General features: G+C 41.2%; 1 protein-coding gene across 2 annotated transcripts in view; it reads left to right on the top strand.

Moving 5' to 3' along the window:
• Window positions 1–570: 570 nt before the first annotated feature.
• The window catches only part of DPYS (dihydropyrimidinase), an 87,985-nt gene continuing 60,871 nt past the window's right edge, over window positions 571–27,684 (top strand). For both annotated transcript variants that reach the window (XM_010354481.2, XM_030938002.1), the window contains exons 1-4: window positions 571–967; window positions 16,452–16,610; window positions 20,357–20,536; window positions 23,397–23,586. In XM_010354481.2, coding sequence (XP_010352783.2) covers window positions 704–967; window positions 16,452–16,610; window positions 20,357–20,536; window positions 23,397–23,586 — 793 coding nt within the window. In that variant the 5' untranslated portion in view covers window positions 571–703. The remainder of the gene's footprint in view (window positions 968–16,451; window positions 16,611–20,356; window positions 20,537–23,396; window positions 23,587–27,684) is intronic.

Genomic DNA, 27,684 nt, shown 5'->3' with positions numbered 1-27,684 from the left:
ACACCTGCTGATATGTGTTGTATCATTAAAACGTGGAGAATAGTTGACACCAAGTCGTTTTATTTCAAATAGATTAAATATTTTACTCTGATCTTTCCCTGTGTCTGCCAATTACTGGGATTATATGATAATTTGCTCCTGGCTTAAGAACGTTTAAAAGGAAACCCAGATCGAGTGGCTCTGTTCTGGCTTGGGTGTGTTTGGGTATTTTTGTTGCTACTTCTGGTGATGGTTCTTGCTTTCCTTCTCCCTCTGGATCTGTCTTTTGGTACAAACACACCCCCAACCAAGGGAAAGAATGAGGTGGATTTCTTTCCCTCAAGCGCCTAATCTTATGATGAAAAACGCATGTCCCTTTCTCTTAAAACTCCAAGATCTTTCCCTTCCAATGACTCCGAAGCCTGGGTGGATACCTCGACTCAGGGCGCAGAACACTTGGGATCTGAGTGTGCCAGGACCATGCGGACCTTTTCAATTCCGGCCTTTGGGCTCCAGCCCAGCCTTCCCGGGGGAGGAGCCGCATGTGCGGCCAGGTCATAAATCCGCCAGGCCGCCGTGCTCCGCATTTGCGACCCGCGCCAGAGCTCGGGGACTGTCGGTGGGGACCTTGCAGGAGGGCACCCCCAGCCCGGCCAGCCCAGCCCAGCCCAGCCCAGCCCCTGCGCGCATCCCGGGCCGGGTAGGACCCGGCGCGCCCCTTGCCATGGCGGCGCCCTCGCGGCTCCTGATCCGCGGGGGTCGCGTGGTCAACGACGACTTCTCGGAGGTGGCCGACGTGCTGGTGGAGGACGGCGTGGTGCGGGCGCTTGGGCACGATCTGCTGCCTCCCGGGGGCGCTCCCGTGGGGCTGCGGGTCCTCGACGCCGCCGGCAAGCTCGTCTTGCCCGGAGGCATCGACACACACACGCACATGGAGTTCCCCTTCATGGGCTCGCGGTCCATCGACGACTTCCACCAGGGCACCAAGGTACCTGCCCCGCCTCGCCACCGCCCCGCGGTACCCACGGAGCCTCGGGCAGCCTCCCCAGCGGTCCTGGGGTCCCCAGCAGGGCCACCTCGCACAGCGCGGTGCTGAGGGGCTGGGTGGGCCGGAAGGAGCGCAGCCCCGGCGGGTGTCAGAGGGGACTCAGATTCTCTTGGCTGGGGTCCCTTCCAGGGGCCCCTTCTGGGCAGCAACCCAGCAGCCTTGACTCAACCAGACGCCCTCGACTCCTCCCTTTGCTTAATTTGACGAGTTTAAGACCATCCCCTTAACCTCATTTCTCTATACCGCTTACTCCCCAAATCCCCCCGCCACCCCATTTTGATTGGTGTCCTGTGGCAGTCAGAAATCTTCCATACCTTCTTTAGAATCTTTTTTTAAAGTAAGCAGTCCCAGTCATTTCTCCCAACCATTTCGACCCATCCTTTATCCCCAGCCAAAACCAAATGAAAAATCCATTCACCTGGTAGTTCCAGCCTTGACTCAAAGTGAGCAGTGTGACGGGTGATATGTCTGAGTGGGCTAGATGCCCACTGTGTTCACGTTCCCGTCCCCTACCCTCTGCCCCCACTCCCACCCGCAGTAGAAAAAAATATAGCTCCGACCAGGGTTTAGAAGAAAAAGTATTCCAGAAACGATCTCGCAGCACTCACACACACCAGCGCAGCCTCACAGGCTCTCTTCTCCATCCCACTTGCGCTGGGGACACAGCATTCTTGCTGCTGGAGTACCCATAGTTTTACTGATGTTGCAGGAGGGCAGTCAGATCACCACTCCCCAGGTGGAGGTAGGCTTGGGTTTCTCTAGATACAAAGGCCTAGAAGTTTGGGTCAATGAAGGAAACTTAAACCAAACTTGTCCAACCTGCAGGCGGCATGCAGCCCAGGATGGCTTTGAATGTGGCCCAACACAAATTCATAAACTTTCTTAAAACATTATGAGATTTTTTTTTTTTTTGCAACTTCTTTTCTTAGTTCATCAGCTGTCGTTAGTGTTAGTATATTTTATGTGTGGCCCAAGACAAGGGAAGCCAAAGATTGGACACCCCTGCAACATTTCCCCAAACCTCCTCAACACAAGATCAAGAGCCTAACAGAGCAGCTTTACAGGAACATAGAGTGAAAATTCTACTCTCAGCACTTGGGCTAAAGTAAAGCCCACACCCTCCTTGAGTCCTGTGTTTTGAGCTGCCTTGAGAGAAATGGCTCCTTCCAAAGTGAAGGTGTATTGATATCCTAAGGGCCTTGGCTTTTCACTTGGACCACACCTTGATGTACGAAACAAGTTGGGCTATTAAGTCCAGTGTATAGTAGACTTCCTTCCTTCCTCCCTCCCTCTCTCTCTCCATTGCTCCCTCCCTTCCTTCTCCCCCCAACCCCCTCCACCCCTCTGTCTTTCTCTTCCCATGTTACTGTGGACAGGCTGACGGTCTTTCAAAGCAGTTTTGGTGATAGCTACTTCATTCATCTACTGATTTCTGACAGTTCTGCTCTCCTTACACTTCTCCCTCTCCAAGTTCCCCAATCCTCTATGATTGACGGGAATGTTTAACAGAAAAAAAGGAAGGCAGGTAGATTTGACCCAGAGAGAAGGATCTGGGAAAGCTGCTCAGATCACCATTTGGAAAGCTTCTCCCTGATTACTAATTATCAACCTTTATCATTATGTCAATAAAGTCTTTTGTAGGACAGATCATTGTCTGCTTTAAAGATTAGCAAACTTTGTTTTGTTTATTTATTTTTCCCTTTTGCTAAAAAGTAATATGCACTGAATTTGAATGAAATTATTTTTACATTTTAATGAATTTTTTAGCTATCAAAACAATATGTGATTATAAGAAACAATTGGAAAAATAATAGGAAAGTAAAAAAAAGAGAAACATTAATAATTCTCCCTCTCAGTGACAGCCAATGTTTTGGTGCGTTTTAATATGCTCTGTTTTACATAATTGAGATCATATTGTTCATGTGTCTGTGTGTGTACACCTGTATTTAAAATATCAGAACTTGCAGTCATATCACAAGCCCTTTCTGTTGTCATAGACTTATCATTAACAAAGTCCTTTGCTGATGGCAGGGCATCCCATTGAACACTCCCATCTGCAAGGTGGGGAGCTGCTATTTCTGACCACTAGCATCATTCTCCTTCTTACAGCCGAGCAGTAGCTTTTATTCTCTTTCTGCCGTCCAGATGAAGCAGCAAAGAAGAGGAACTGGAATGCTGTGGGGGATGGGGGCAATCTCTCTCTTTCTTAAGATTATCTTTGCATGCTCCAAGATCCTGAGAAGTGGGGTCTTCCTGGTCTTCTATCTGTTCCTTAGCCATTCTGGGATTCTCTAGTTTAGAGAGATTTACAATTCTTAACTGAGAATGTAGGTCCTTATGGGGTATAGTATGTTGTCAACATCTCAAAGGATTTATCCACCAACCGATCCTCTAAGCATTTCTGTACTTAAAAGTTGTGAAAACATTAAACAAAAACATGTTCTTCATGAGTTTAGGATCTTAAGCAGAAAACAATATGGTCAGAGATATTAAGGTCAAAGGTTTAGCAAATACCAAAGTCCTGTTGAATATTAAACAGTACTCACAAAGGGGCTGTGTTGCAATAGTCTACTTCAGAGTCAGTTGGTTGGATCCCAAGAGGTAACCACTGCCACGCCAGAAACAGCTGAGGCTTCATAAAGTGAACCAGATGGGGAAGTATAGATAAACATGAACATTACATTGGCCTGAATTCTGGACGAAGGGCATTATAGAGTTATTCTGTCTTCTTTCCTGGCCTTCACAATAATCCCCAAAGCAACGTTGGTGGGTGTTTGTTTTGGGGAGCTAGAGACAAAGATGAGCCTTTTGTAAATACTGGTTGTATGATATGTTAAACTTGAAAAACATCTTCTTATTTATACCTATAAGTACCATCTATTTTATCAAGCACATACCAGGCAATGTCATAAGTTATGCATTATCTTCCAAAAATCCCAGATGTCATTGTCTACTTTTTTACAGTTGAGGAAACTGAAGCTTAAGTTACCTGCCTAAGGTTGTACACCTAGGGCTGTAACTGATCGAGTGACTCTTCAAATTCAGTACTGCCTGACCCATTGCTAAAGCTGTTACCTATTAATGTCTGTTCTTTTGAAAAAACATCTAATGTTTAGATTTGTCAGGGTGGCAAGTGATAGATGACAAAGCCACATAAGTTACATGTTAATGCGAGGCATCTTTTCTCGAAAATAGAGCAGAGTCATCTTTAGAAAAGACAGTAGCTCTTCACTTTCCTAAAGCTAGAGGCAGTTAAGGTTATCAAAATAAATACACACTGCAGGTATTCGGTTTATAAGGCATTTGTATAATACATGCATTTATAGCCACATCATCTGTAAGGCTGCAGAAATGGACCTTAAGTACAGAAAAAACATGAAGTAAAAATGATATATTATGCTTTCAGGAGATGGGCCCCTAAAGGTTAGACCAATAGCTGTTTGCATTCTACATCCAGCAGGCTGATCATTTATAATACCTGACAAATAGAAAAGAATATTATTTGTGGTACTCTATTTATCGATCACTAGATTGTGATGGGACTCAATTTTAAAAACAAATATACATTAACTAAAGGTTATTTATTTCGTAAATCTAATTCATGTCAGAGATTGGTTTAAAGCCTATAATTGATTAGCTTAATTACAGGTAAAAGCTTTCTGAAGTAACTAATGGAAATAATGTTCTGCTTTAAAGAAATCATATTTCATTTTGTTGGTCTATACCAGATGTACAGTGGTCTTCAGATAATTCAATATCTATGAGGAAGGATAATGGAATTTTTTATTCAATAGGTAGTATGAATTCCATAAATTTGAAAGAATTGTGACTTTGCTTTTACTACATTCTGTGATAAGAGAATGAAGTATAAGAGTTTGCCAAGTTTTCAAATATACATAAATTTATATTCAGAGGTGTATGCAGGTTGGAGTGGGTGGAGTTGTATTAAAAACCCAGTAGTGTCAGTAGCTGGCAGGAGGAACATCTTTTTAAATATTGGGAAACTGTGCAACACACTTATCTTTTTTGCTTTTCTTGTTTCTTTATTGTAAAGGACAAAAAGTTCTCAAAATTATTGAGAAAGGAAATTACATTTTGCTTTGAAACTTTTTGGTAAAATGCCATTGTGGTGATTACTTACAAGGCAGTGTGAGGCATGTGATTAAGCACACCACGCATTTACAGTTGTATTTATAGAGCTTCTGCAACTTGTGGAAGAGCTGTGCTTCAAAAACCTTGGTTGCAAATCAAATCCCCTTTTCTATAGCTTGCCGGAGCTCCAGGCTGGGCTTCAGGAGCTGTATGGGCTGATTTTGTGACCTTGGGCAAGTAACTTCCTCTCTCAGGATTGTCAGCATTTTCTTATCTGTGAAATGAGGCATTGGTTAGATGAGCAATTCAAAAAGAGTTTTTTAAGTTATAAAAACAATATGTACTTATCATCCAGACCTTAAGAAAATGCTGGCACATTGTAGTCACTCAATATGCATTAGTTAAATGAATTAACTGCTTTTTTAAAAAAGAAAAATGCAGATGAGTATAAAGAAAAATAATATTTAAATCACCTATAATTTTAACATTTGGCTCCCTATCCTTCTAGATATTTCTTTGTTGGGGGGGACATATAAACAAACATTTGTTTCCTTCTACCAAATTGGGCATACTGATTGGAGTCAGCCTTGTTCATTAACCATTTCCCCTGTCCTTAAATACCACTGGTGAACGTGATTTTGTGGCCACATTATCCTCTCTGAGGCTGAGTCTCAGATCTCTCTCTCCAGCCTCCATATTCCTTAAGCAGCAGCCCTCAATATCTGCCTGTCTCTAGATATCACAACCTGGATATCCCAGAAGAACCTCAAACTCAGCATGTTCCAAACCAAACGTGACCTCTCCTCCAAGTTTTAAACTCATTTTTCTTCCTATTTCCCAAATATTGATGGTTCAGTTCTCATCTTCTCCATGATGAACATTTTGGTGATCTCCAGTTTTTTTCCACTATATAGCAATGCTGTGACAGACATCCTTATATGTAAATTATTGTTAATATTCTTGATGATTGCCTCAGAAATCATCCCTTAGAGTAAAATGCCTGGGCCAATGAGTATTAGACACATCTTAAAGGAGTTTAGCACATTCGTTCAAACTACTCTTCAGTTTATGTGCCCATTATCATTCTCATTTCACTGCATTCTGGTCGATATTGGATAATGACATTTTATTTTATTTTATTTTATTTTATTTTATTTTATTTTATTTTATTGAGGCGGGGGTCTCATTCTCTCACCCGGGCTGGAATGCAGTGGTGCAATCTCAGCTCACAGCAGCCTCAATCTCCCAGGCTCAAGCAATCCTCCCACTTCAACCTCCCGAGTAGCTGGGACTGTAGGTGCATGCCACCATACCCAGCTAATGTATTTTTTTTTTTTTTTTTTTTTTTTTTTGTAGAGACAGGGTCTCACTATGTCGCCCAGGCTGATCTCAAACTCCTGAGCTCAAGTGATCTACTTACCTCAGCCTCCCGAAGTGCTGGAATTAACAGCTGTGAGCCACTGTGCCCAGCCTGGATAATGACTTTTTAAAAAATCTGTGTTAATTTCAGAGGAAAAACATAGCACTCCTTACTGTCTTTAAAAGATCATCTCTTTAATAACTGGAGAGGCTGAGCTTTGAACATTCGTGTTGTATTAGTAGTTTAGATGCTCCAGCTTTGAGGGTTTGTAATTCCGTGGTTTCCTTGAATGGCTATTTAATGATTACAAACTTAACTTCAGACTAATCAGAAGAAGCAAAAAAAAAAAAAAAAAAAAAAAAACTCAAAGATTAATTGAAACCACTTGATGCTAACTAAAGTTTTGGTTCTGTTAAGGGTGTTGTGTGTTAGGAATCCTTTCACTGAACTTAGATTCCACAACTTGCCTTCTTTCAGCTTTGATATTCCATAGGCATGCTATTCACCTCCACCCCTTGTTTTCTCTCTCACATATCTGGTCTGGGTGTTTTCAATGTCTGTATTAGTCTGTTCTCACACTGCTATAAAGAACTATTTGAGACGGGGTAATTTATAAAGAAAAGAGGTTCAATTGACTCATAGTTTCACAGGATGTACAGGAGGCATGACTGGGGAGGCCTCTGGAAGCTCATGAGAACTCACTCATGAGATCAACAAGAAGGAAATATGCCCCCATGATTCAGTCACCTCCCACATGGTCCCTCCCCCAACATTGGGGATTATAATTCAACATGAGATTTGGTTGGGGACACAGAGCCAGACCATACCAATGTCTGAGAGAGGTAGTCTAGAAATCAAGGTTTCCATGATGCTTCTGTCAGGCAGGAAAATCTTTTCCTTGACCCTCTTATGTTTAGTAATTGGGGGCCTGCAAATTAAACTGACCAAAGAGAGATTCACAAAAGAAAAGACTAATTAAAAAAATTCACATACATATGTAGGAATTCACAGAAAAATGTGACTCAAGGAGGGGGCTAGATTTTGGGGGTTATACACTGTCTTACCAGAATAAGGGAAGGCGGAGAAGGCGGAGCAGGCACTTGCAAAAAAACAAACAACTTCTTAATAGGGGACGGTCATGGGGAGAAAAGACACATAGGAAAACAAATGACTTTTAGAAAAGATAAATAGGCCCTTAGAAGGAGATATGGGACATATGATAGTTTTGTGACAATGTCTATTTAGGTATGGTGTCAGCTTCCAAGTCTCTAGTGATAAGTCAATCATCCCTGGTATGAAATCCCTGGAGAGGGAATCTATGATAATTGAGGTCTTTGGGGAGGCTTTGCTTTGTAGCAGATTGGGGACTTAAGGAAAACAAACAAAAAACAACCCCTATTCTCAAATATCTGGAGCTCAAAATAATCTTTATGCTACAGTGGCGTATTCTAGAGCCTCAACTGCCATCTACTATGGAATAATCCCAAACTAAGGATTTTTCAAGTTGGCTGTTAGGTTCCATTAATTTAGTCAACAGGTATTTCTTGGAAACCCACTAAGTGCCAGGCATTGTAGCTGGTGCAGAGGTTATAGAGATGAAAACCATGGTATTTGTTCTCAGTGGTAAACAGACTAGAGGCATATGGGTCTCTAATCTGTCTGGACTTTGATAAGAAATTTTATGTAGTAAGTTTGAGCTTTATAGACTGTGCTTTGATGATTGTGACAATTTTTTAGTAAACATGTGAGGTCAGTGACATCCGGCATTTTCCCCTTTGCTGAGTCATCAGTCACAGTGGCCTGCATCACCTGGTTGTGTTTCTGAGCTGCTTACTTGGCTGACAAGTGAGCCTGGGCAACTGCCCAGCATCTACGCCTCAACACTGCTTTGTGCTTTCTTCTCACACGTCGAGTAACAAGTTGAGAAAGGACACTTCAATTTTTCTGTTATGTTTCATTCCACCTAACAGGGAAACTGCATTATATAGTGATAGTCATGGATGAGTTCCTGAGCCTGAGGATCTGTTTTTCACACATAAAAGCAAAGACCTTAAAATTCACATGAAAGTAAAACAAAATGTAATCTTTTTTAGAAGTCAAGAAGTTATTTGAGGCAGAGATACAGAAATAAATTAAAACTGTGTTTGTTAAAAGTCCTAGTTAACACTGATTTGGTAGCGAACTTTGGAAAAACTGAGCATTCAGCCTTCAGATGTGGTCTGCATTGACATTCCATATTAACATTTTCATAGAAGGATCTAGGAAACTCCGGGGCCAGGACTAGCAATATTTTTGGGAAATGACATTTCACACTAACACACAACTTACACAGGTTTCCCAGTTTGCTATTGGAAAAGTGAACCATCATAATTATTCCATCTCTTAACTTTTGGGGAAATTCACTGGTCCTTCTCTTCCTTTCCCCTTCAAACATTTAGAGAATATTCATGTGCCAGGTACTGCAATGGGCACAGAACATACAGAGATGAAACAACATTGATTAAATCAGAATCTCTGGGGAATGGAGTAAATGCTTTCTGTATTATTCCAGCATGATCCAGGGTTAAGAATTGCTTGGACTCAGCACAGGAATGGGTAGAGGAGGGAAGAACATGAATGATGTCTCTCTCTGAAATGGGAAAGAACTCAGGTCTCCTAAGAGAGGCAGGGACAGAGTCAGTGGAGCGGAGTGAATGAGTTGAGAGGGAACAACTCAGTAGAGAGCTTTGGAGAAAGCTAAAGTTCAGGTCATGCAGGACCTTATGGGTTGAGCAACAATTGTTTTTTCTCCGTCTTCAGAGCAAAGAGAACTCAGTAAAAGATTGGAAGTGGCAGATATGGCTAGGCAGACATATAGTAGATATACCTTCTACCTTGGAGTTGTGTTCACATTGTTGCTCTGAGGATTTTCTGGGGACTGAACTCTGGTTGCTCACAGTGGTAACCTACTCATTAACCCACCCTCTTTATGGCCCTCTTCCTTTCTGTTTTTCCTCCCTTCTCATTTCTTCACTGTGCTAGCCCAGTGGGAAGATGATGGTGGCACTGGGCAGTAGAGGTGAAGATGCAGGAGTGGAGAGGCTCCTGGAGTTCATAGGAGACAGCCTCCAAGGTCTTGTTGATGGATTGGATTTGGGGATACAGGGAAGAAAAGTGGGTGTCAAGCATAACTCTTTAAGTTTCTGGTGGAATGGATGATAGTGTGATTAATATTCCAAACTTAGGGAGGCAAGAAGCCAAGTGTGGACAGGAATGTACAAGACATCTTTACAAAGCTGAGTGTGCTTCTGGATTTCGGACAGACGTTGGGATCATGAAACTTGTTTTCATAGGTTTCAGTGATTGTGACAGAGTTAGAAATTCAGCCACGAACTTTTCTCCCTAAGGCTCAAACATACTGTTGGGTTTCTTTTTGTTTTACTTGGGTAGTGCGGGTTCTGTGATGAATTTTAGTGAAACAAAGTCACTTGTTTTAGGATAAGCTTAGAAATAAAAATTTGGTGGCACCAAAAAAGGGGAGAAAATGCATTTGGATACAGTAGTGTACCCTGAATCATAGTTTCAATTTCTGCAGTTACCTGAGGTCAACTATAGTCCAAAAATCTTAAGCAGAAAATTCCAGAAATAAACAATCATGAGTTTTATATTGTACAACATCCTGAGTAGTGTGATGAAATCTCAAGACATCCTGCTCCATCCTGCCTGGGACTGGGATGTGAGTCCTCCCTTTGTCCAGTGCATTCATGCTATAGATGCTCTCGGCCCATCAGTCACTTAGTAGTTGGCTCGGTTATCACGTCAACTGTCGCAGTATTGCAGTGCTTGTGGCCACCCACAAGTCACCCTTATTTTACTTCATAATGGCCCCAAAGTGCAAGAGCAATGCTGGCTATTTGTTCTATTTTTTATTAGTTATTGCTGTTAATCTCTTACTGTGCCCAATGATAAATTAAACTTTATCATAGGTATGTACATATAGGAAAAAATATAGTATATGTAGGGTTCAATACTATCCTCAGTTTCAGGCATCCACTGGGGGTCTTGGAATGTATCCCTCTTGGATAAGAGATAACTACTGTACTTTCAGTAATAATTTACGATGGAATATTCTTAAACAAAATCTTGTGTAACATTATGACCCACTGTTAGAGTCTATCTCAATTTCTGTTCCACTGCATTTCTTCTGGAAGCAGCATGGGCTCCCCTGTCCCCCAAGAGTTTTTAAAATAAATTGGAAAGTTTACAAGGAAGAACAGCAAAAGTAATTAGGAGCTGAAATAATTGATTTGTGAGCCAAGATTAGAAAAGCTAAATCCATTTTGTTTGGCTAACTGACAAATAAAAATGGAAAGAAGTCAATCAGGAATAAAAGCAAAGGAAATAACTAGGCTTCATGTAGCTATTTGAGAGAAATTCGGCCCCAGCCATCCTTTCCGATTCAATACAGCTTCTCCAAACTCATTCCCAGTCTCGGGTTGAGAAGAGGGAGATAAAAATGGGGATAAGAAACAGAACAAGAAGAAGCAAAAGATAAGTGGCTGTTCCTCTCCTCTCTCTTTCCTGCTCCTAGTTAATTAGGAAGGTGGAGCATTTGTGATCAACCCTCATTTAAGAGCTTTCAAATTGGCCAGGCGCGGTGGCTCAAGCCTGTAATCCCAGCACTTTGGGAGGCCGAGATGGGGGGATCACGAGGTCAGGAGATCGAGACCATCCTGGCTAACACGGTGAAACCCCGTCTCTACTAAAAAATACAAAAATCTAGCCGGGCGAGGTGGCAGGCGCCTGTAGTCCCAGCTACTCAGGAGCCTGAGGCAGGAGAATGGTGTAAACCCGGGAGGCAGAGCTTGCAGTGAGCTGAGATCCGGCCACTGCACTCCCTCCTGGGCGACAGAGCGAGACTCCGTCTCAAAAAAAAGAGCTTTCAAATTGTAGCCCCAAGAATTTTCATCTGCTTTAGTTTTAGAAGAGTGGCCCTTTGACTATCATATCTTCAATCTGGTAAGAAGACCATCAACAGCTCTATCTATTTAATTTATACACCATATATGGTCATGTGTCACTTAATAGCAGGAATACATTCAGAGAAATGTGTCATTAGGCAAATGTGTGGTTGTGAGACCATCATAGAGTGTACTTACACAAACCTAGATGGTAGAGCCTACTACACACCTAGGCTATATGCTATGACCTCTGGCTTATAGGCTACAAACCTGTTCAGTAGTTAGTCTACTGAATACCATAGGCAATCACAATAATAAATGTGTATTTAAACATTGCTAAACATAAAAAAGGTACAGTAGAAATATGGTACTGTGATCTTATGAGGCCACCGTCATATTTGTGGTCCTGTCATTGATCAGAACACCATTATGGTACATGACTGTACATATATATGCCTTGTGTCATATATTTATATGTAAGATATTTGTTTTTCATATAAAAATTATGATTTTAATAGAAAGTTTAGAAAATATTGAAAATAAATTTTAAGTAGGGGAAAATTTAAATGGCCTGGAATTATACCACCCGAACCAGCCACTGTAAACATTTTGTCTTGGCTCAGTGTGGTTTTGTGTTCGTGCTGAGTATTGGTATGTTCCGAAGCATGTTATTGTGGCTCATGTTGTCATGTCTTCTGTCTCCCTGACCATTCCGGCCAATTTCGGGACCCCTATGGCATCCTCTACTAGGTCACTCCTACATTTTCTCCTAGTCTTGTATGCTCTTTGGAAACAGGTCGGTATGTCTTCCTGTCTGCAAATGCCACCAGGTGCACACGTCGCCAGGCACCTCACTCTCAGGATGTTCCCCACTTCATTCACATTCCTCCTAAGTGCAGATCATGCTCCTCCTCTGTCCACTTGCCTGCCATCTTCTCACTCATCCTAGTCAAATCGCCTCACCTGACTCCCTTCACAACTAAAAACAATCATTGCCCTGTCTTTCTCCTCTGGGACCACCACTTTATATGGTCCCCAGTCACCTTAATTCTGCCCTTTAACACTTTCTGCTGAGCTGCTACCTCTTCCCCCCAGATCTTCTTCCTCAGAGCTCCTCCTCATGCAGTTCACGTTTCCTGGAGGCTCAGGCTCTAGGACCTGATGACTCAGGTTCCAACCCTGCCATTGTTCCTTGCTGGCTATGAGACTTTGGCCAGGTTATTGATGGTTCTGTATTCAGTTTATTTTTTCTTTATTTTACTTTAAGTTCTGGGATACATGTGTATAATGTGCAGATTTGTTACATATGTATACATGTGCCATGGTAGTTTGCTGCACCCATCAACCCATCATCTAGGTTTTCTGTATTCAGTTTTCATCACTCTAAAATGGAGTTAACCATAGTACCTACTGTAGAGCTCTTGAGATGGTTAAAATATGCAAAACATTGGAATAGTTCCTAGAGCATCATGGTGCACAAAAACAGCATCACAGCACTTGCTGTGAGTCAGATATTATTACACTTAATTGGAAACTTCCACGTGTATGTCCTAATCCTGATTGAAATCCAAGCCATCTCTGATCTCTGAGTTGATCTTTCTCTCCTCTGAATTCCCAGCCATCTTTTCTCTGTACCCCTTCTAGGGAGCTTAGCGAATTTTACCTCCCTTTAGCAATTTTTGTACTACTGTTTATACTACTGTTTATTATAAAAGTAGACTTGCTACCTGTTATTACAATATTTCTGCTTCTCCTATAAACACCCGGAGGGCAGAATCATTGCCTAATTATTTGTGTAATCTACCATTTCCTTCGCTACATATAATGGCTTGGATGTGTAGACCTTTTCTGGTTTTATGGAGATAGAATCCACCTACAATACAATTCGGCCATTTAAAGCGTATAGGACAATGGCTTTTAGTGTATTCACAGAGTTGTGCAAGCATCACCACAATCAATTGTAGAATACCTTTTGGTTTGTTTGTTTGTTTGTTTGTTTGTTTGTTTGTTTGTTTTGAGATGGAGTTTTGCTCTTGTCACCCAGGCTGGAGTACAGTGGCACTTTCTCGGCTCACTGCAACCTCTGCCTCCCAGGTTCAAGCAATTTTCCTGCCTCAGCCTCCCTAGTAGCTGGGATTATAGGCACCCACCACCATGCCCAGCTAATTTTTGAATTTTTAGTAGAGATGGGGTTTCACCATGTTGGCCAGGCTTGTCTCGAACTCCTGACCTCAGGTGATCCACCTGCCTCAGCCTCCCAAAGTGCTGGGATTACAGGCGTGAGCCACCATGCCCGGCCAGAACACTTTTGATACTCCCAAAAGAAACACCATACCCTTTAGCTATCACCTTGGACTCTCCTCATTCCACCCAGCCCCAGACAACCACTGTTCCACTTGCTCCATGGATTTGCCTCTTCTGGACATTTCATATAAATAGAATCACACAATATATAATCTTTGTGACTGGCTTCTTTCACTTAGCATCATATTTTCAAACTTCACCCATGTCATAGTGTATGTCAGTACTTCATTTCCTTTTATGGTAAAATACTATCCCATTGTATGAATATATTAGATTTTGTTTATCCATTCATGAGTCGATGGATATTGTATTGTTTTGCTTGTATAATTTCTACTTTTTGGCTATCATGGATCATGCTGCTGTGAATATTTGTGTGCAAGTTTTTACGAGAACATGTTTTCATTTCTCTTGGCTATAGGCCTAGGAGTGGAATTGCTTGGTCCTGTGGTAACTCTATTTTTAACTGTGAGAGGAGTTCCAAACTGTTTTCCAAAGTGGCTGTACCACTTTACATTCCCACCAGCTGTGTATCTAGTTTCTCCACATCCTGCGTGGAGAAATAGAGAATAGGGAAAGAATAGAAAGAATAGGGAAAGAATAGAAAGAATAGTTCTTTATGCTTGATTTTCTAGTTCAGTAGATGCTAAAAGAGGACTTTCTTCTAATGCTTTAATTAACAGCAGATTCTATTAGAAAAATGTCCTTCATCCTCAAGGGATGTCTTGTCATACTGGGAAGACACTTTAAGAAGGAAGAAGGTAAGAAGATTAATCTGTATTCAAATAAAAATACAAAGCCCGAGGATTTTTTTTTCCTAGTATTTTCATTACATCAATAGGGTTTTCTTAAGAAATGCAAATATGTATTATTTTGCCACAGATAAGGCAGTGTTATTTAAAGGTGGAGACAATGTACCAGATCCTGTACGAAAAGTGAAATTTTTGAGAGCAAAAGGAATTGGAGTTGGGTCAAGTAAGTTAAGGAAAAATAAAAATCTATTGAAGTAAGCAAGAAAAGTGGGGGTAGAATAGAGTTGGCATATCAGGTAGGACATGGGGGCATCCGGTATATCTGGAGGCCGCTGGGGGAGGGTGGCGGGGGCCAGAAAGAGAGGTAGAGGCACTGCCCCTTCCTGTGTTGTAACATGACCACATTTCTGGTGATAACACGATATAGGGAAGATGGAAAAATTCCTAATCCTGAAATAGTAGTGCTCAACTCATAAGGCACTTACCATGAATCAAACTCTGTACTAAGCACTTTATTTTTATTTATTTGTTTATTTTTGAGACAGGGTCTCTCTCTGCTGCCCAGGCTTGCATGCAGTGGTGCAATCACAGCTCACTGCGTCCTCGAACTCCCGGGCTCAAGTGATCCTTTCATCTCAGTCTACCAAGTAGCTAGGACTGCAGGCATGTGTCACTATGCCTGGCTAATTTTTCATTTTTGTAGAGACGGGGTTTTCACCGTGTTGCCCAGGCTAGTCTTGAGCTCCTGGGCTCAAGCTCTCCTCCCACCTCAGCCTCCTAGAGCGCTGGGATTACAGGCATGAGCCAAGGCTCCTGGACCTAAGCATTCCGTATACATTACCTCAGTTTAATCCTCCTATCAAGCCTATGGTTTAGGTACAATTGTCCTCACTTTGCAGATGGCGAACTAAAGGCACACGGAGGTTAAGAAATTGCTCAGATGACCACAGCGAATAAGTGTTGATGCTGAGCTTTGTGCCCTGGTGCCCGTGAGCCTCCCAGGTCCATGGTCTAAGCCACTGTGCTAGCATCCCTCCTGTCTATGTTTTCTTCATCTACAGTGTCTGAATACAACAATTAAAAACAATGAACCATCTTGTGATTTTAGTTTAATTGAAATCAATTTAAATAATTCGTCAAAGGCATGTGATTTAGTAACAGTTTTTAAATTAGCAGTGATGTAATGTAATATAGTATGCTAAGGGGTATATTGCAAGTTGAGGCAGAATGCGGGGATTTATAGACCATGTTATAAAGATTCCAGTTTGTGCAGAGGCAGGGAGAAGCACTCAGTTTTCATCTTTGGAGTCCAGTGGTCACATTTGTGCTTTGGAAATACCTCTCTCATTGCAATGAGGGGTTTGTATTGGAGGGAGTGGGAGATGAAGATCAATCAGGACTCTTACAATAGTCAAGGTGAGGAATGAGAAGGATCTGAACTAAGACCAGGGTGGTAGCAGTGCACAGAGGGACAGGTGCAAATCTAAGAAAGATAAAGGGGTCACCATTTGGTTTCTGGGAATGGAGGCAAGACTGGAACCATGTAAGTCTCCCAGGATTCTGAGAGGGCCACAGGACAGTTAGAGATACAGTTCATCAGGATGGATTCTAATAAAATGGAATTTTATAATAATGAATATTGCTTCTCAAGAAGAAAAATGTGTGAATTTTTTCCACTTTTCCATTTTGATTTTTCTTTACAATCCTCACTCTGTTTTCTTTGAGTCAAAGCCATTTTCGTCTTATCAGATATGACATTCTTTTTGCAGAAGCAATTCCAGCAGGTTTAATAGTTTAAACTTAATTTATGAAAAGCCTATTCATGCCCTTCTGGGTCATTTAAACAGGCAGCATCTTTTTGCAATTTCCTGGACCCATCGAGTTTGCCCAAGTGCTTACAAATGGACATTGTTCAAGATGATAAATGACTTAACTAGGAAATTGATAGCTAATTTGCTGAAAACCTCTTATGATTCCAGGCTGCTCTCGCAGGAGGCACCACCATGATTATTGATTTCGCCATTCCTCAGAAAGGTGGCTCCCTCATTGAGGCCTTCGAGACCTGGCGAAGCTGGGCTGATCCCAAAGTTTGCTGTGACTACAGCCTTCACGTGGCAGTGACGTGGTGGAGTGACCAGGTAAAGCACCTGAATTTCAATGTGTTCCCATTGTCCTCTTGTCCTCACTCTGCACAAGAGCAAGAAACTGGTGACGTTGATTGCCTCCTGATAACTGGAGGACAGAATTGGCAGGAAGACTTTTCATTGCATATTCTTTTGTATCTTTTGAATTTTTAATTATGTGAAGTATTATCAATTTTAAAAACTAAATTAAAAAATCGTATAAAGACAATAGGATAAATCTTTTACACTCATTCATAACAGCTTCTGTTAATATTTAATTGATGAATCATCAATGCTTTAAGTGTAATGTTTAATATACTGATTTCTCTTTTTCTTAAATTCAATATCCCCAGAATCTTTTAAACAGTATTTTCCCACAGGTTAGAACTTCAATAAAAAATGTTTAATTTCTCAAAAAAAAAAAAAAAAAATCAAGGAAATTCTACATTTAGAATTCTCTAGAACTAGAAGACTGCCTTCCCACTCATGAGCCTTCTTTAGAGAGGAAGGGACAGACCTGGACTGTTTCCAGAGTCTTCTCCTAGTGGTATCTTGACCGAGTGATCTTCCTGCTCTGCTAATGTTACTACCTGGTCAGACCATTTCATAATAGAGCTTAAAGCAACCTTCCATGCCCACTAATTGCCCAGGCCATGGCAGAAATAACATGATTTAGATAGAAAAGACAGTTTGAGAGATGTTAAAATATGTTGATTTCCTCCCACATAAATTTGTGTGTGAATTTTGGAAGAAATTTTTAGTTGGAATTTAAATTGCAACATGTTTTTTCACATTGCACTTAATTCAGCAATCTTTTTACCGGAAAGAGTTCACCATTAGGACATAGTCTCACGTCCCCCACAAACTCGGGCTTTAGACCACAAGTTAATCAAAAACAAATATCAATCTTTAACAGGTAGTTCAGCAAACATAATAGCAAGGTTTATAGTCCACAGCTAAAGTTAGTTTTTCTTATGCCTTTTTAGTGATGCATCTGAACTCTTATGGTTTTAGGATCATCCCTCCTTTCCTTCCCTTCCCTCCTCTCCCCTCCCTTCTCTTCTTCTTTTACCTCCCTCCCTCCCTGCCTCCCTTCCTCTCTTCCTTCTGTCTTCTTCTCTTTCCTCCCTCCCTTCCTTCCCTCTCTTCATTTTCCTATTCTCCTATTTTAAAGATGGAGCAAAGGTGATGGTGTTTGTCCTTATCAGTGCTTCTCACACTTTAGTATGCAAAGAGTCACCTGGTAAACCTTGCTAAAATGCAGATTGCAGGTTCTGTTCAGGGGGGTTATTCGTTTGCTAGGGCTGCTGTAACCCTAGCAAACAAAATGTACGACAAACAGAATGGCTTAAACAACAGACATTGACTGCCTCCCAGTTGTGGAGGCCAGAAGCCTGCAATTTAGGTGTCAGCAGGGTTGGTTCCTCCTGAGGGCTCTGAGGGAGAACCTGTTCCGTTCCTCTCTCCTAACTTCTGGTAGTTTGCTGACAACATTTGGCATTCCTTGTCTTGTCGAAGCATCACCCCGGTCTCTGCCTTCATCTTCATATGATGTTCTCCCTGTGGGAGGTCTGCATCCCAGTTTCCATTTGATATAAGGGCACCAGTTACACTGGATAAAGCCCACATGCTCATGTCCTCATCTTAGTTACATCTGCAAGGACTCTATTTCCAAACAAGGGGTTAGGACTTCAACATATGAATTTTGGGGTCACGCAAGTCAACCCATAGCAGTAGGTTAGGGGCAGATGGGACCTGAGATTCTGCCTTTCTAGCAAGCAACCAGGTGACGCTGCTGCTGCCGGTTCAGGTGCCACACTTTTGGAGGGGCAAGGCTGAAGCTAATATCCTTGCAAGTTGTATAATGAGACTCTTGCATGGCTGTGGATGGCAGGGATGATTAATGAGGGCTCTTCTACTCAGAGAGCAAAAGATATTTCATGTAAGCAATGCATATCATAATCCCCTTTGGAAGCCCATCAGGTGAATATGCTAACAATGTTTCAAGCATTTTTTTTTTTTTTTCTGACGATAAAACTAATGTACTCATTGTAAAAAATTAGAAACTGTTGGGGGAAAAAAATGAGGTGCACTGTCCCATGTTCTGTCCCTTGCTCTTGTCACTTAACCTAACTTGGAGCACATTCCATTGCTTGTCCACTCTCAATATTTTGGTGCTTTTTTCTATCTTAATTAAGTAGTAATTAATTTATTCAATAAATAGTTATTGAGTGGACACTATGCACCAGGCACTGTTCCAGGACACGTCAGTGGACAAGCCTCACAAGGCCCCTTCTCTCATGGGGCTGAAATCCTAGTGGGGTAGACAGGTGATCAGCAAGTAAGGACTGCTTTGCTGGGGGATAAGCACCATGAAGAAAAGGGAGGGACATTTCCAAGGGAATAAACAGTGATAGCAATGAGTAAATTCACGTGTAATATCATTCTTAAACTTTGCTGACTCAATAGAATTACACTGCTTTATTTTGCACTTTTTAGTTAGTAGGAAGTTTATTTCTTGCATGTGTTATTAGTCATTTTATTACTCCATGAATAGTTGGCAACATTTTTCAACATGTTTTTCTTATCAAGTTGAAAGAACTTTTATTAGCTAAGAGCAATAATTCTATGCTTGTTACATTTTTCATTGTGTGTGTATGTGTGGGTGGGTGGGTGTGGGTGTGTTTTAACATATAGAAGTTCAAACAGTCTTATTTGGTCAAATCTATGAGTTTTTCCTTTCAAATTTTTGATCCTTACTGAGACTTGAATCTGACCTACAAAAGCAATTATTGAGGCCGGGGGCAGTGGCTCATGCCTATAATTCCAGCACTTTGGGAGGCCAAGGTGGGTGGATCACTTGAGGTCAGGAATTCAAGACCAGCCTGGCCAACATAGCAAAACCCTATCCCTATTAAAAATACAAAAATTAGCTGGGCATGGTGGTGCATGCCTGTAATCTCAGCTACTCAGGAGACTGAGGCAGGAGAATCACTTGAACCTGGGAGGAGAGGTTGCAGTGAACCAGGATTATGCCACTGCACTGCAGCCTAGGCAACAGAGCAAGACTCTGTCTCAAAAAAAAAAAAGAAAAGAAAAGAAAAAAAGAAAAAAAGGAACAATTATTGAGATAGCTTTGATATTAGCTTGCCCCTGACCCCTGGCAACCCTGAAGGCCTCTGAGCTTCCAACAGGTCCAGAGTCGAGTCTCCAGCTCTCACCTCCTAGGAGCTGCCAATGGATCCCATGCCCGCCACAGCTGGCTCTACAGCTAAACCCTGAGCTTGTGCTTTCTCGGGCATGCCTGGGTCCATCTGCATCTTCCACTTCCTCCTTCTAAGAACTCCACCCATGGCTTTCAGATTTGAACCTGAATCTTTACCTCACATTAATGTTCATTCCTGCTGGATCCATGATTGCTTCTGTTGCTGCCAACATGGCTTCAAGGTCATTTTCTAGAATAATTTCCTCAAATTGGGAGATAGATGCAGAGAATTTTATATCCAAGTACAGAAATAAAGTATTTTGGAAAAAGCTATTCACTTTTTCATGATTTAAAAGTATGAGAGCAGCAGCAGTTTATCAGATGAAATGGGGTTTAACCTTGGAGAAAGATCAAGGCCTTGATTGCATTTTTGTGGAACTAAACTGTTGTCCTTATTTTACTTAGTTCTCTTCCAAATGCAACGTTTTAGAGAATGTTGAAATTATCATTTAAATTAGAGTAACATATTGTTGTTATGGTTGCTGCTTCCTTTTAGGTTAAAGAAGAAATGAAAATCCTTGTGCAAGATAAAGGTGTTAACTCTTTCAAGATGTTTATGGCCTATAAAGATCTGTACATGGTGAGAGACCTGGAGCTGTACGCAGCCTTCTCTCAATGCAAGGAAATTGGAGCAATTGCCCAGGTCCATGCAGAAAATGGAGACTTAATTGCAGAAGTAAGCATTTGCATTCCAAAGCTTCTACAGAAATGACAGCAGCCATAACTTAAGGTGAAGATGATTGGGACTACATAGGTAAACTCATTTAATGCATTGGAAGATGAGAAATCCAGAAATGGATTTTCTGCGGCTCAGAAACGGATTTTCTGTGACTCAGAAACTCCCGACTCCATTTACTCGAGTCCCTGCTCTCAGCTTTATGCAGGTGGTATGTGCACTAGAGTGAGGATTTCCCCTTGCAAACCAGCTCTTAGATCTCAAACATGTGCTGTTATGAAAACACAGATACTTTTCTTTGTGTCCTCCAGCACAGTTTTGGCTTTGTTGTTTTTCAGAAGCTCAGGCTGCTGGTTCAGAATACCAAAGCGTGGACAACATCAGTGTCATCTGATGACTTAAGCAGTGTATTAGGTAGCTGTTTAAAGTCCTGCTCTTTTCAGAAACTGGATATTAAAATGTACTCTGGAAGAATCTAGATGATATTTATTTCTCATGTTAGTCTCATTATTAATGCCTGAAGGGTACACCGTCTGCAAGATTTAAAGAGCTGTCTCTTGCCCTTTATATTAGCTGACTTTTTTTTTTAAACTCCCTAGGCTCAGTGGCCACAAGGCAGAGAGGAATAATGAGAAGAGAGCGTGAGCTGTAAAAACAAAACAAAACAAAAAACAGACCAGGGTTTAAATTGGACTCTTCTGCTTTATAGTTTCATGACAACAGGAAGTCTTTTTACCACTCTGAGTCTGGACTTAATGCCCTTTTTGTAAGGAAGAAATAACATTTTGAAGAAGAAAGATAACAGGTCCAATACCATTTAGTAGGTTGGGTTGGGGAGCAAGTGCAGAGGATTATTCCATAAGAAAAGTAAAACTGATTACATAGTATGACAGGGAGTCACTTCAACAAGGATCCATAGTATTTTTATTTTGTTTGTCAGAATCAATATTAAATCTTAAACATAGATATTGCTTTTCAAAGATTGTGATTAGAAATAACTTCATATCTTTTTCACCTTTAATTTTTTAATTTTTTTTTATTTTTGTGGGGTACCTAGTAGATGTATATATTTATGAGGTACATGAGATATTTTGATACAAGCTTGCAATGCATAAGAATCACATTATGGAAAATTGGGGATCCATCCCCTCAAGCATTTACCCTTTGTGTTACAAACAATCCAATTATACTCTTTTAGTTATTTTAAAAAGTGCAATTATTTTTTATTTTTTATTATTATTTTTTTTGAGATGGAGTCTTGCTCTGTTGCCTAGGCTGGAGTGCAGTGGCGTGATCTCTGCTCACTGCCAGCTCCGCCTCCCAGGTTCACGCCATTCTCCTGCCTCATCCTCCTGAGTGGCTGGGACTACAGGTGCCCGCCACCACGCCCAGCTACTTTTTTGTATTTTTAGTAGAAACGGGTTTTCACCGTGTTAGCCAAGATGGTCTCAATCTCCTGACCTTGTGATCTGCCCGCCTCCACCTCCAAAAGTGCTGGGATTACAGGTGTGAGCCTTGCGCCTGGCCAAAAGGTGCAGTTATTGATTATAGTGCCCCTTATCCAGTACTAGATCTTATTCATTCTTTCTAACTTTTTTTTTTTTAAACACACGAACCATCCCCACCTTCCCCCTCTCCCCACAGCTATCCCTCCCCACTAACCTTCCCAGCCTCTGGTAACCATACTTCTATTCTGTATCTCCATGAGTTTAATTGTTTTAATTTTTAGATCCCACAAATAAGTGAGAACATGTGATGTTTGTTTTTCTGTGTCTGGCTTATTTCACATACATAATGACCTCCAGTTCCATCCATGTTGTTGCAAATGACTGGATCTCCTTCTTTTTATGGCAGAATAGTACTCCCTTGTGTATATATACCACATTTTCTTTATCTATTCATCTGTTGATTCCAAATCAGGTTCCAAATTCCAAATTAGGTTGCTTCCAAATCTTGGCTATAGTGAACAGTGCAGCAACAAACATGGCAACGCAGGTATATCTCTTCGATATACTGATCTCCTTTCTTTTGCATATATGTCCAGCAGTGGGATTGCTGGATCATATGGTAGGCTCTATTTTTAGTTTTTTGAAGAACTTCCAAACTATTCTCCATAGCAGTTTTACTAATTTACATTCCCATCAACAGTGTACATAGGTTCCCTTTTCTCCAATCCTTACCAGCAGTTGTTATTGCCTGTCTTTTTAATATAAGCCATTTTAACTGGGGTGAGATGATATTTCATTGTAGTTTTGATTTGCATTTCTTTGATGATCAGTGATGTTGAGCACCTTTTCTATGCCTGTTTGCCGTTTGTATGTCTTCTTTGGAGAAATCTCTATTCAAATCTTTTGCCCATTTTTAAATCAGATTATTAATTTTTTTCCTGTAGAGTTGTTTTAGTTTTGTATATATTCTGGTTATTAATCCCTTGTCAGATGGGTAGTGTGCAAATATTTTTTCCCATTTCATGGGTTGTTTCTTCACTTTGTTGATTGTTTCCTCTGCTATGCGGAAGCTTTTTAACTTGATGTGATCCCATTTGTCCATTTTTGCTTTGGTTGCCTGTGCTTGCTTTTTCCCCTTTTCAATAAAAAAAAGTGATGGTAAAATATGCATATGGAAAATTAACTTATATGATTAGAATATCAAATTTATTTTTACCAAATACACATGTTGTATATATACACCCACACAGACATGTTCACACACACACACACACATGCACACACACGCGCGCACACACACCCCTATACCTAACAGATCAAAAGCCTGGCATTGCATTTAATTTATGATAAAATAATGATATCTGTCATTAGTAAACCTTCCTTGCACATATGCACATTCCTGCTGTCTTTAGGGAGCAAAGAAGATGGTGGCTCTGGGAATAACAGGCCCTGAGGGTCACGAGTTGTGCCGCCCAGAGGCAGTGGAGGCAGAGGCCACGCTGAGAGCCATCACCATAGCCAGCGCTGTGAACTGTCCTCTCTACATTGTGCATGTGATGAGCAAGTCTGCAGCTAAGGTGATAGCGGATGCAAGGAGACACGGTAATTCCTGAATGTAACCTCACTTAAAACTCAGCGTTAGCTGAAGAGGAAAGTCCATGTCTGTGGCCTCTGCTTCAGTTTAGGAGAAAGTGCATGTGGATTTCCACAACTTTTCTTCCTCCCTTTTTATTAGCCTCCTGGTTTCGTTTATCCTTATGTGTGTCTGTTTTCCCCCACTTTTGTTCATCTTCATCCTTGCCTCTCTACATTCAGGTTTCATTTGTTATTTCTTCTCCATCCTTAGGACCCCAGGACATTTCCTTTAGCCACATGCCCCCACACTCAATGCCACTAGCGGCCACTTTTAAATATGATAGTTAAATGCAAAGCTCTCAGGTTTTTGTTTGTTTTTGTGATGGAGTCTCACTTTGTCGCCCAGGCTGGAGTTCAGTGGCGTGATCTCGGCTCACTGCAACCTCCGCCTTCTGGGTTCAAGCGATTCTCCTGCCTCAGCCTCCTGAGTAGCTAGAATTACAGGTGAGCACCACCACACCCAGCTAAATTTTATATTTTTAGTAGAGGCGGGGTTTCATCATGTTGGCCAGGCTAGTCTCAAACTCCTGACCTCTAATCATCTGCCTGCCTTGGCCTCCCAAAGTGCTGGGATTACAGGTGTGAGCTGCCATGCCCAGCCCTCTTTCATTAATTTTGAAGAAGCTTCCCTATCTCTTAGGCAGCTCCACTACCCTTCCTCTACCTAAATCAGGGCAGTGCAAGGCACCTAGTACATGCTCAATAAATTTCTTTTGAATTGAATTGATTCATCTGACAGCCACTTGGGTGTTGTAGCAATTGAAGCAATTATCCAAATGGTATTTTTATGATGGTTATTTTAAGATTTTAAAACCTAAGTTATTTTTACCCCAGATTGCCTAATTGCCTCAGTTCTCTGGGTCAGTCTAGCATGTAAATATTCATCTTAAAGGAAAGAGAAAATCTCCTATTTTTGATAAGCATTGGGCAAATAAATGATTTCATTCTTTTGCCAATACTGGTAGAGAAAGGATGAAAAACAAATAAGGTGCATTTTACTCAGTGACTTTAGGCCCATGGTAGCTTCTGTCCTCTCAATTTTGGGAATACAGATAATCAGAGACAGTCTTATAATTCAACCTTGCTGTTTTTTTCTTTTTTTTTTAAATTAAAACAGGCTGTATTTTTATAAGATTCATTATAAAAATAATGGGTCTCACTCTGTTGCCCAGGCTGGAGTGCAGTGGTACAATCACGGCTCACTGCAGCCTCTAACTTCCAAGTGATCCTCCCATCTCAGTCTCCCAAGTAGCTGGGACCACAGGCATGCGCCACTATGCTCAGCTAATTTTTAAATTGTTTGTAGAGACAGGGTTTTGCCATGTTGCCCAGGTTAGTCTCGAACTCCTGGGCTCAAGCAATCCTCTCACCTTGGCCTCCCAAAATGTTGGGATTACAAGCATGACCTACCGCATGGTTTTGGCATGTATATAATTGATATCAAAATAAATTTTGTCAAAATTTCTTCTTGTTGCATTAAGATTCAGTAATGATTTGTGCAAGCTGTGTGCACTTTTAAAATATAATCCATCAATATTTTGTGTTAAGAGTACGCTTATTTCACATAGGAGTTAATAATGTCTTATTAACCAACCGTTTCTGATTGATACTCTCTCATGTAAAAGAATTTCACCCCTTAAAAAAGAAAATATAAGTACTGCAATTTTAAAGTTATAGGTTTTTCCCACCAGATGGTGCTGTTGCCAACTCTATGAGATGAGTTGGTCTGTAATTATTTGCTTTGTTAAGTCGTGTACCGGGTCCGTAATGTCAGAATATTATTTAAGGAACAGTGAAATCAGCAGAAATTTTCACTTCTAACCCATCTTCAAGCTCCAATTTTGACAGTTCTGTCAGGAAGCAGTTTCTTGATCTTGGGTATTTGTTTTTCATTGAGATAGAATTCCATTAGGAGCAAAGTAAAAGTCTAGAGAGGGTTTTAGAATACAGATCATAGGCAGAAAACTAGTAAATACAGATATTTTAATTTTATTGTAAATTCTTTTTAAATTCAATATTATTTCTTGAATCTGTAAAACATTTGCATGGTCCAAGCATCAAAATTATATCTAAAAATGTTCAATGAAGTTTTACTTGCCTTCTCTAGCTCCTTCTTCCCGTACAGTATAAGTAACGATTTTTATTAATTTATTTCTGGCCTATCTTTACCATGTTTTTCTTTACCACATAAGAATATAGTTCTTCCTTCCTACATAAAAGGTAGCATACTGTATACCTTGTCTACACATTGCTTTGTTTTCCACTTGAAAATATGTTCTGAAGTTCAGCCCACATTAGACACAGAAATTTTCCTCATTCTTTTTTGTAAGTACAGAGTATGCTACTGTATTTATTCAATGAGTCCCCTACTGATGGACATCTGGGTTGTTTCTGATCTTTAGCCATTTCAAGAGAAACCACAGTGATGGCCTTTTGCATATGCTATTTCAATTTGTGAAAGACACATTCGTTCTGGAGGTCAGAAGCCTGAAATGGGTCTCACCAGGCTACAGTCAAGGTGTCTGCAGGGCTGCATCCCTCTCTGAGGTCCTAGGAAGCCCTTGCCTTGTGAGCCCTTGTGAGGCCTGTCGCATTACTTGGCTTGTGGCCCCTTCCTCCATCTTCAGCACCAGCCACAATGGTTGAGACCTTCTCACATCACATTATTTTGACCTTTTTGCCTCTCTCTTTCACTTTAAGGGAGACTTATATTAAGCCAACCTGATTAATTCAGGATGATTTCCCCCATTTCATGGGCCTTAATTTAATCATATCTATTAATCCCTTTGCCGTGTAAAGTAACATATTCACAGGACATGGGGATTAAGATGTGGACATCTGTTGGGCTCCATCTTTCTGCCCACCACAAAATGGGTATCTTGAGGGTAGATTCCTAGAAGTGGGATTGCTGGTTCAAATTGCATATGTAATTTTTGGGACATTGCTCATATTTTTCCCAAGGAATTATAGACACGAAATATTTAAAATACCACCCTAAACATTGTAGTTGAGTCAGCCTTACTGTGACAGTATAATACTTGTGCAATTGTCAAAGAGGCGACATTGCTTCAGAATAAAATAGTTTGAAAGATTCCCTACCCCATGCATGTGACCAAGGCATGGGATCAAACAGGGGCCCAAAGAGGAAGGGGTGGGCATAAACTGTGCCCAGCTGTTCACATGGTGACTGCATCAGCAAACCAAAGGACAGGTCCCTGTGGGTACAGTGGGACAAGAGCTGTTGGACCACACTGATCTCTTACAGAAGATGCATCTACCCTGTCTGCACTCATTTATTATCTCACATCATTTCTAAATGTAAAAGAGCAAGATAGATGTAAATAAGAAATCGTTCGGTTTTACACATTTATACTACAAAAATCTCCCATCTGTAAATACCATTGCCAGCCCATTCTTTTTTATTTTTTTATGTATTTTTATTATTTTTTTTGAGACAGAGTCTCACTTTGTCACCCAGGCTGGAGTGCAGAGGCGTGATCTTGGCTCACTGCAACCTCCACCTCCTGGGTTCAAGCGCTTCTCCTGCCTCAGCCTCTCCAGTAGATGGGATTACAGGCTCCCACTACTATGCTCAGCTAATTTTTTTGTATTTTTAGTAGAGACAGAGTTTCACCATGTTGGCCAGACTGGTCGAGGTGGCTCATGCCTGTAACCTCAGCACGTTGGGAGGCCGAGGCGGGTGGATCACCTGATGTCAGGAGCCCATTCTATCTTCAAGGGCCTTGACTCTCACAGTATGGTCCCTAGAATGCAGCCTCCACATTGCCTGGGAGCTCCCTGGACACGCAGAGCCTTGGGGCCCATCCAGATTCCCTGAATCAGAATGTGCATTTATAACTAGAACCCCAGGTGATTCACATGGATATGAAAGTCTGAGAATCACGGCTCCAAGAGGCACAAAGGAGATCCAATTATTGATTGCTTCATTGTGGTAGCCTAGAAATATAATGCTATTAAGTTTGATTTTATTGTTCAATTGCCAGCTCTATACCCAGAAGAGCGGGATAGTAATGACAACAACTAACAGCTTGCTGAGTGCTTAAT

Source organism: Rhinopithecus roxellana, chromosome 9 (genome assembly GCF_007565055.1).
Source record: "Rhinopithecus roxellana isolate Shanxi Qingling chromosome 9, ASM756505v1, whole genome shotgun sequence".
Taxonomy (NCBI): domain Eukaryota; kingdom Metazoa; phylum Chordata; class Mammalia; order Primates; family Cercopithecidae; genus Rhinopithecus; species Rhinopithecus roxellana.
This window is presented reverse-complemented; position numbering and strand designations above follow the sequence as displayed.